The sequence below is a fragment of the Anopheles moucheti genome, chromosome 3, assembly GCF_943734755.1.
Source record: "Anopheles moucheti chromosome 3, idAnoMoucSN_F20_07, whole genome shotgun sequence".
In the NCBI taxonomy this organism is placed as follows: domain Eukaryota; kingdom Metazoa; phylum Arthropoda; class Insecta; order Diptera; family Culicidae; genus Anopheles; species Anopheles moucheti.
In genome coordinates this window covers 73,466,372-73,477,054 of record NC_069141.1, presented here as the reverse complement: position 1 = coordinate 73,477,054, position 10,683 = coordinate 73,466,372, and the positions used below count along the sequence as shown (strand labels likewise).

Sequence of the window (10,683 nt, the reverse complement as noted above, 5' to 3'; positions counted from 1 at the left end):
CTAGGGTGAGCAAATGAATTGAGTCTTAATAAGTGATATTATGTGATTTTCATTCAATTGAAAACATTGCACCACCACCACCACTAGTGAACCGCTTCCGTCTTCATGAGTCCGAATGTCGAAGGGTAGACTTGGCTAACGAGCGGGAGCAATATAGTGTAGCTGATACCGTACCGTATTTAACAAGACCTATCGATGCCAACAGCTGAGTGCTTTGGGAACGGGGCGTTTATTCTACTGGGAATCGTTTGCCGAATATCGTGTGTGCCCTGATAGACAAGATGCTGTACTTGGTGGACGTAATTTATTGATCACGCTCATTAATCTCGTTCGCTGGTCGAAGCGGATGTTGACAATTATATGTTTACGAAATTAAACAAATACAAGTTGGGAATAAGACTTTTGAGTATAAGCATTAGATCTCTTGCTCTTATTTTAATTTTAAAGTGAAGTTATAAAGAAACTCTGAGGAATTCTTCAAAATATGACGCTAGTCTAAACGGATGTAAATAAATATTTGTTTACGAAATTAAACAAAAAAAAAGGGATGAGAAAGGTTTCGTTGTTACAAGTTGGGAATAAGACTTTTGATTTTAAACATTGGTTCATTAGTTCTTTTTTTAATTTTAATGTGAAGTTGTGGAGGAACTCTGAGGAATTCTTCAAGGTTTGACGTATCTGTTGAGCATCTGAAGATTTTCCTCGACGAATTCGTACTAGTTGATTATGTTACCAGACTTTGATTGGAAATGCTAAGCCCGATTATAAATTAGCCAACTCAAGTCGTGTCGTACGACACAATTCGTTGAACACCAAGTACAATTACCCAACAAAAGCGAAGACACACACACACACACCACCCCTGAAACCATCAAACGGATGAGCTGACGGATTTAAATTAGGAACAAAAAAATCGGCAAGACCCATTAGCTAAAGAAACGCGCCTACCAAACACTAGCAACCTGTTCTGACAGTGACGAAATTGGACACCCATCCATCTCCATCCGTGTGTAACTCAAATCGCATAACAAAAAAAAAACCCCTGCGAAGCGTTTAACGTTACGCGCTCGAAAAGCAGACGAACAAATCAAAGTGAGAATTCTGACACCTTGCAGCAATCGGAAATCGGAATAAGTCAATTTGCGAAACCTTCCGGGGGGTGGGAGAGACAGCGGAACACCGATTGCCGGCATGCCGACGTACCCTCCCGTGTAAAATTCGGATTCCCTCAAGAAGGCAAGGGGGAAAAACTTTACCCACCCGGCACTCGCTCGCTCCCTTTCCCCTCTGGGTTTTTTTTTCGTATTTAGTCATTGACGCAACCGAAGCGGAAAAGCCACGGTGGGCCATATGGGAATTTGAGGCCACGCTATGTCCTGCGCTTTTCCCGCGCGTTGATGTTGATAGATTTTCGAGGTTTTTAGCTCCCGGGAAAACGCGCAGGCCAACAACAATGCCCGGAGAGTTTTAAGGCGGCAGGACACACTCACTCACTCACTCACACAAAAAAGAGCAATAAAGCAATCCCCTATCCGGCGCGATGGGCCAGACTTCACGGGCGAGTCCCTCCTGGCTGGAAAGCGAAAATCCGGAGTGCCCGGAACCGAGGGGTAATGTTTTATCCCGAAATCTCGCCCCTAGCCTTCTTGAATGCTTTTCCGCACTGGCGCAGCCTGGGCCGGGCCGGGCGGGAATGCAAAAAGGGGCTGAAATCTTGATGACTGTGCGTGATAATATATCCATTATCCGATTAAGTTAAGTGAAAATGCCACTTGTTATTTAGATATTCATTGGCCTCCGGCGAAGGACGGCGAATGGGAAAACGGGGGGCAGGGAGAAGAAGAAGTTGGTGAAATTTCGGTACCGGAGTCCTCTGCCGGGGCCCGGGCGTTGGCTTTTTGTTACAGTGGACTTGATAAAGAGGCTTTTATAAGCCCGCAGGGAACTTGGGACTAACGTTTCTACCCCACGGTCGCAGAAGAATCGGAAGGTAATGCTCATCTATTGGAGTTTATTTTTTTTTTTTTTGTTGTTGGCAACATTCTCCCGGGGGTTTGTTTTGAGTTTTGGCTGTCGGTGTGAGTGGCAAGTTGGCCGTATGACCTTCCTCTCGGAGCTGTCACAAGAGCCCGTGTCCCCGGTGTGTCGCGTCGGACAACGCGCTGAAAGACCCGAAAAGTGAACAGATGATACCGATTTTCCCTTCGTACGCTGGTGCCTGGTGGTCTCTTGTGCCGCTTGTGCGCTCGTTTCAATTATCGCACTTTATGCATTGCCTAATGATTCCATTTGCGAGCGGCGCAGTGGCTATCGTGACAGCAGCATCCCGACACCGACTGTCTCCGACTGTCAAAATGGATGAAATGATTTTAATTTGCCACCACCGTTGCGACGCCCAGGCCCGAATGGGACGGGACGGTCACCTCCTTCGAGGAACGGTTTCTGCTGACGGTCGATCGGTGAGGCGAACCCTGCAAGGAACTGCTACGGCCTCGGTTGCTGCTCCAGATGGCGACGGTTTACACTATCGGGGTGGTATCGTTTCCATATTCAATTGCGTTCAAATCACACGCAAAAACTTGCAAACATTCATCAAGAATTCCGGGGTTGAGCGATATTTGACAGCCGAGATTTGACGACGACACTCCCGGTGTGGCTGTCGTGTCATGGTGCTGGTACCACCGAGGGATTAGTTTCGCTATTAGCAGCTGTTTCCTCATGGTTTCTTGTTTTTTTTTGTTCGTGTGTCCTTACCCAACATTGCGCGTTTCTATGCGCGGTGTTTGGCGATCGGCAATCTTCTGCCGTTAGAGATATATTTATATTTGATATATTTTCCCCACCCCACTAGCAACAGAAGCAAAAAAAAAAACCACTCGCTGTCCCAGATGACGACCATCAGCGGTCGTTTCCGGACGGCGAAACCGTGCCGTGGCGTTTTGTGGCAGGCTCCGGTGCAAATTCATCACTAATTAAAACTGTACCGATTTCATCAATTAATTAAATGCTTCGGTTCGGTGGCATTTTTCATTCTGCCATGGCCGATTTAATTTTTACGCTGCCGAGAGAAACCCCGTGGGTTCGGGCGAGCCGGAAGCAAAAACCCCCACCAATTGCGGGCACTGTTCCATCGGGAAGCCGCATCGGGATTCGGACACACATCGGAAAACGAGGGAAGAAATGGAACCGAATCGGATCGCTCGATTTTGCAAAACGATTTCAATTTCGAAACCAAATTGAAAGTGAAATGCAAATTGATGCCGGGATGCCGGGAAGGTGTGGCAGAAGGGTTTTTGGGTATGGGTATTATTCAAATTAAATTAAGGACCAATGGCGATGGGCAGATGGGTAAAGCGTGCTGCGTGCTCCATAAAAGGGTTGTTGAATAGAAAATTAAACTTTATTATAATTTAATATGATTAGTCCAGCAGGCGTTTGGGGTTTGGAATATCATCGTGGAAGAAGGAGTCGTTTTTCTGCGTCGCTGAAAGATACTGCTGCGGGAACGCTGCCTGTTGGCTTGGGACGGGGTAGCCCTATTTATGAACGGTGGGTAGACCTATTTTAAAATTTAATCAATAAAACGAACGCTGCGAACGAATCTCGTCCGTGGCGTTGGGAATTTTCAGCTTGACCCAAACGCGGGATTTTGATGATGGTAGTCTTGGCTTGTCGAACCTTTATTTTACTGCCAAAGAGATAGCTGATGAGTTTGAGGAGTTATTGAATATTGTCATTGTGAAGACACCAGAGTGTATCTTTCTGTGTTGTGCCTCTTTTGAGAGGCATCATTCAGTGCAGTTCGAACCCCTCAAAACCAGGTTATTTGTAAAATTTAGCATCTTCAAAGTCTAATAAACATCAAATCTTTGAAGAATTTTCACGAATCTTCAAGAATTTAATATGAATTTCCCCAACAATAGTATTTCGATATAGACATCAGCATCATTCAGTGCAATTCTTCAGTGTGGAGTCATTCGAATCAAATGTCTATAGATAAGTAAACATTATTCCTTCCAAGCTATATAGCTATATATTCTTCTATTGGAATCTTTGAAAAATGGAAGTTAAAAAATTTAGCATCTTCAGGGTCTAAAACATATATGAATCTTTGAAGATTTTTCACGAAACTTCAAGAATTTGTTACGGATTTCCCCAACAATAGTATCTTAGATATTGACAGTCGCTATAGCTCCACTGTATACAATATGTACATCAAAGAGGATCCTTTTAATGTTCAATGATCAACTACCACCCATAGATCATTGCTGTGCTTGACAGTTTGGTTGGATAAATAGCTTTATTCTTCCTAGCGTAAAAACGCCATATTTTGTCAAGCGACACGCAGAAATAAATCGATCAAAAATACCTTTGTTGTACACGCGGAAATTAGCTCCAGTGCAGACGGTGTACTGCCTTAGCCGTGTGCTCAAAATGGGCAATGATACACAGACTTTAAACCGACTCCATAACTCACCGTGCGAGCTCATTTCGTTCACTTTAGACGACATTAGCGACGTGCCCGTGGGGGACCAGTGGGAGTTGGCAATGAAATGCACAATCCCATACACGGGATGTCCCTAACCTGTGTTGCCTGTTGTGCGTTTCCCTTTAAAGTCATCGTTGCGCGACGAACGCAAAAAAGGCGGCCATCACGGCGGCCATTGTCTAGGATTCGTAGTGATTCGGTCCTATTACTGTGCTTGCGCTAAATACGATGACGGCATCCCTCCTACCCCCTCCCCCCCGGTGGTGCCGTCAGCTCTTAATAAACACATTAAAGTTTCATATTATAAATGACTTGCCAAGGCGAGAAACGTATGTCGACGTCGTAAATTATGGTCCCACAGCCCACTAGATCCCGGTGCCTCGGAAACCGGGAGAAATGTCCTCCGCACTCGTGAAAGAGAAAGTTGGGTTTTGCTTCTTTTTTTTTTAGCGCAGGGAGCGCGCCCGCCGAATGTCGGCCACCCTCGGCATTGATCCTGTCGGCAAACAAGGCATGCGGCCGGTGCGAACCCAGATACGCTGGCGGATTTTCCCGCCGTGTGTATTATAATCATCACTTAGCCGTAGCATTATCGATGATGTTGTGTGCTCCGGAGCTGTTGCCGTTTCCCTCCCCGCTCTGGAGTGTCTCGGCGCGGAGTTCCTTGGTGGAAGATTCTGAGTGTGTGTGAGATTATATGCGTGATGCCGAAACCCGACGGTTCCACGTGCAGGGGCGCATTAGTGCGAAACAAAACGAACCCAAACAAGGGAAGGCCAGGGTAGGTGCAAGTCATTCAAGGAAGAGTGATGATTATAATAAGAAAGGTAAACAGCCATCATCAACATCTTTGGCGTGCAATGAAGCACAAGGAAACGCAAGGAAAAATCTCGAACATTTCGTGCCTGGATGGGAAATTCTGCCCTGGGAACGCAGCATGTACGAGGGTGTTTTTCCCGTGAGAACGGCAACGGAAATTGCAACGTTCTATCGATTTGCTTCCCGCGTGAGGTTTGGTAAAAATCGGTTCGGGCGTGAGCTGCACGACTTCCCTGCCGTACGGTTAAAACGGGATAAAACTGTCTCCCAATAGAAGACCGGACGATTGAGGAGGGAGGGAGGGAAATGAAAGGAATTCAAACACACTCGTGTGTCTTGTTTGCTGCAAGACACTGCTGATCGCTTACCTTTATGATCACGACCACCCTTGTCCGGATCGAGATCGTCCTTGTCCTTCTCGTCGTCCGACACCATCGCATCGTCATCGTCGTCCGTCTTGTTCTTTGGCTCCCACGTCATCTTGTTCTCCTTCTTGAGCCGCCGCCGGGCGTTCGCGAACCAGGTGGACACCTGCGTCAGCGTCATCTTGGTGATGATCGCCAGCATGATCTTTTCGCCCTTGGTCGGGTACGGGTTCTTCTTGTGCTCGTTCAGCCACGCCTTCAGCGTTGCGGTCGATTCGCGCGTTGCATTCTTCCGGCGGGCGGCCAAATCGTAACCGGCACCGTATCTGCAATGCGTAGAGGAAACGGAGAGAATGATTAGAAAATGTTTAAATAACGCCGTGGACAAGTTACAGATTCACAACACTAGAATGGAGTTTATGGCAACCATAATATTATTATGGCAAGTTCTTGAGACATTGTATCGCTTTTCAATGGAGGCTCAAAACAAAAAAACCCCAAAGATCATCGGGACGCAAACAGGAACCTTTAGACACACGAGGGCACACGCTTCAAGAAGGCAACAGTAAATAAGCGGAAGAAGTATAACCACCATTAAAATGACAAATTGTCTTCGCTCCACGTTCGCGTCTGAAACGGTGGGCGCACACTGTTCTTCCAGAGCGACCTTCAGAACACACTCCAGCAACCGATCAGAGCAAGCCCTGAATGCTGGGTGGTTCCCTCCCATACCCCACCGACTCCTTGTCCCCTCTCTTCACCAAGAGTTTTGGCTTTTGGCCGGTTGGCCGGTCTTTCTGAGGCGAATATATTCATAATCATAAATCATGCATGCAAACAGCGGGTGGAAGCTGGACCCATCCAGCACCGGCACGCCACGGCAGAACACACACCCAACCAACATCCAGCACCAGCACCCGGGGTCCGGGAAAACGAGACCAATGAAGTGACAGCGTCCCATAAGGGACGGCGCGAAACATGTCACACGGTTCTTTTGCCCCGGTCCCCCCCCGTAAAGCCTGTCTTGCAGCGCATTCCGCATGATCACGTCGTGCATGTCGGTGGTCAAAAGACGCGGTGGTGCCTTCCCTAGTTCCATTATTGCATCAACGGTTCCTACCTCGGTGGTTCATAAATACCGAGCCGAAGTAATTATTTATTTGTCCGTTTGTTTGCTAGTTTGTCCACAATGTTGGCTACTTTGTTTGCCAAAGGAAGGAAGCGCTGTCCGGGGTTCCTTGGAGTATTCCTCCCTCTATATATTTCCGCCTTTAACTCTGCTGCTCAATCAGCCGGGCGAATACAATCGTTATCGTTTATTCGATCCGGATCGTTGTCTTTCGCTGTGGCTAGCAACGCTTAATCCATATGCATTTCTAGTTCCCTGTTGTACCTTTTGTGCCACCTTCCACGGTTCCTAATTCATTCGCTAGTTTTAGGCGGGGGCTCCAGCCCTCTTCAGCCCTCCGATGAGTTATGAACCCTCGAAAGGAGTAATTTATTCAAGCTGAAATATTAGTTCCAGGTCAACTCGTGACTAATAAATTCATCATCATTTAACAAATGATTACAATAATTCTTTCGGTCCCACCCGGGTTCCACCTGGTCGTGAACCGCCCCGATCACACAATGGACAGAAACCGAACACGATCAAGCACATCCAAGATCCAGAGCGGTGGGTCATTCAGTTCGATAACCGAGCGTCAGAGTCCGAATTGCCTTCAAGAAGCCGTGAAATGAATAAATATTAGCCCCATTTAGTTAATCCTCCCCATCCCCCCCAAACAGCGTGATAAGAATGATTCGATACGGTGAGCTTAAACTGAACCAGTTACAGCCGAACGCAGCAAACCTTGACGTAGATTTAAATCAATCTTCAAAGATGTAAACTGGTATTGAAGAGGGGGATGGTCCGCATAAAGCCCGGTAGCAGCTCCCGAATGGAACGCTGTGGCAGCTGTAACAAAGTGAGAACTTCTACGGCATTCTTCATAATCCCGCTCGCCCATCCCATCCCCACGGGACCGCAAAAGGGGGCTAGAAATGTGCCAGGACCACCTCGGGTGGCACCCCGATCGGCTACCAACCGCGCAGAACCGGCGCGTCTCCACCTGCGCCACCCGTGGTCGAGAGAAGCACGCGCGGGTTCGTATTATTTATTTGATAAACCAAATGAGCATCAATTCACGTGGCTAAATACAGATGTTATCGGATCGGATCGGGCTCCAGTGTGGAAGGCGCTTGGTTACCGGTCCTCCTACCGGTCTTATACGAGTGTGTGTGTTTGTTTGTGAACAGAAAATCTCCACTGCGCTTAGTTTGCTGATCCTTTGTGGAAGATCACTCACTGCCGATAATCGGCCAACCATCACCGTGTTCGTGAAGGCGCACAGCAGCTACCGTAGAACCGTCCATCGGAATCGGCCGTATTATTGTCCGTCGATTTTGATCTTGTTTCTTTCCCCTTTCCTAGCGTGTTTTCATCGCTTTTTGCTTGTGTTTGTTGCCTGCTTCTGGTCATTCAATGTTGCTGAGGGTTTGCCCGCAGAAGAAGAATGGTGAGCCAGTGACCGATCAGCCACGGATCGGAGATCGGCCCGTCCACGGCTGACAAGATCAGTCGCTTTTCTCGATGTTTAAAAGAATCGTGCATAAGGGAGCAAACAAACCAAAAAAACACGCTCAAGATTAATAACGGTAATGAGCATCAATTAATTAAAGTTGAATAATAATCGGCCACCGGGCAGGTTGGCGAACCTTTTGCAAACCCGTGTGTGACATGGCATCAAAGGCATGAACTTTATGAACGAGCGTTTTAAAGCTGGCTTTTTGTCTGAAATAAATTGACGAAAGCGAAAAAAAAAATGCGGCCAGTCAACGGACCAAATGAGCGTCACAGCTGTGACGTGACAGTTCTCGTCCTGGAGTTTAGCATTTTAAAAGCATCAAATCACCGCAAAACTGTCGCACGACCGTAGCACGACCGTTTCATCCCGTGGTCGTGGTTACGCTTTTCCCTCCTGGCTGACAGTCGAATTGCAAAGCCCGTCAGGATTTGTGCCTCGCATCCCTGTCAATCATGCGGTTAGCCTCAACCTCCACGCCGGCAGATCGGAAATATGAAAATTAGCCACTACTAGCAGCGCTCGATTGCGAATGCACTTAGTGCGTGAATAGTGTACTAACTTTTTCTTTTTTTTTTGCGACTGGACATTTGCGGTTGATTGCACGCGTGCATGGTGCCACGCTCGCTTATTCACTCCACGGGATGTCACACGAACACGTTGGGGGTTTGGCATTGGCGGGCATTCATTATCACCCACGTTCGGTGGGGCATAAGGTTAACAGGGTGATGGTGATGCTGTGAGCGAGGGGTTTGGCGAGCGAAAAAGCCGTCGCGGATGAACTATTGGTCGTGGCAGTTAATTTTATTTATATTTCTCCCGTACGCTGTTAAAAAGCGTTTGATTTTAGTGATGCGCTGGTGGGATGGGAAATGGGAGGGGTGGGAGGTTGTGTTTGAGGGGTGGGGGGACATGATCACGAACTGGCAAATGGGGGGGCGAAAAATAAAGCACAAAAATGGCTTCATCCTCGGGGGGTGCTTCAGCCTCATACCGATCGCTGCTATCCAACCCCGGGACGTTGAACGCGTCGATGCCATGTGACAAATGGGTGGCGGAGAGTGCGAATGGTTATTATACATTTATTGTTTGTCGCTTTTTTTTGCTCTCTCTCTCTCTTGCACCATTTAGTGCAAGCCACTAAAATACTGCTAAACCTGCCTTTTCCTGCATTATTGCAGCCCATAAATCAGGCGTGATTAAGCAAACCGCGTCAAATGTACACAGCAGGCCCGAAGTCGACTGCTCGAAAATTAAACATGAGCGCATTATTGCAGTGTTTGCTCAATTAAATAAAGTAAACTATTCGAACTTGAATTGTTCAAAAACTTCACGACATTCACGACACCGGTCCATTTCCAGTAATGATGTCCCGCAACATGCATGCGCATAATGCATCGCATCGCAAAATACGAAGTAACGGAAGCGAGTGGGCCAGTAGGCAGTTTTGTATTTGGGTAATAGTTCTGGTGCGCGATAAGACCAGAGGTGAACTGCCAACAACTTCCGCACATGCATCGCTAATGCAAGCAGCCTGTTATGATGGGGCCCTCGTTGCGCGCGATTGGTATCACCGGTTGTACTCCACCACCGCTCCAGGCGCTTGCAAATCGCTCCAAGACATGCAGTTCCGGTTCGATGCGGTTTTTTTTTTTTGCATTTTAAGTTTCTTTCTTTCTCATTGCTGTGGAGTTGTGCCGTGCCGCAGTGACAAAGTTTCGCCGCCTTCTGGGCCTTCGGCCGGTACGATCGTGAGGTGACAGACACGCTCATTATCGTTTCGCCATGTTATGATGTGTGTTGTTAATTAGTAATTTTGATAATTGCGTACAACGCGTACGAAGATATGTCATGTTGTCGTTAGCGTACACGATGCATCGGAACCAAACAAGATTAGACGATCGAGTAGAATTTGTGTAGGGCAGGGCGAAGAACTCAAAGCTTTTGCTAATCGTATGGGTAGGTGTTAACTTAAAAATAAATTGCGAAACTGTAAATGTAAATAATGATAATATTGATTTTGTTTTAATTTTATCTACATTTATATAACATTATTATGTAATTTTTATCGGAATTCTTTAAAAATTTAACTAAATAAACCCTGTTTTTTTTTTGAATAGCGATTTTTTCAGAATTTCATAACCAAACATACCACGAAGCCCTTGATGCTTAATGACATTACCCTGTCACGATGGTTCGGACTTGATCAACGTATCCAGCAATCAGCAACTCCACCGCAACTGCTGGACACTGAAATGCACTTTTTCTCGTGCGTGCATCCGCGAGTTTTATGCCCCGTGTATGCACCGCACATCGATTGAGTGCAGCGACGACGACGTCGACGACGACGACGATCAGTAACTACAGCAGGTAGTAGCAAATTATC

At 46.9% G+C, this 10,683-nt stretch overlaps 1 protein-coding gene across 1 annotated transcript in view; it reads right to left on the bottom strand.

The window, feature by feature from the left end:
• Window positions 1-10,683, bottom strand: part of LOC128300666 (homeobox protein araucan-like) — a 74,769-nt gene that overhangs the window by 8,610 nt on the left and 55,476 nt on the right. Inside the window, exon 4 of the mRNA XM_053036816.1 lies at window positions 5,677-5,999. Coding sequence (XP_052892776.1) covers window positions 5,677-5,999 — 323 coding nt within the window. The remainder of the gene's footprint in view (window positions 1-5,676; window positions 6,000-10,683) is intronic.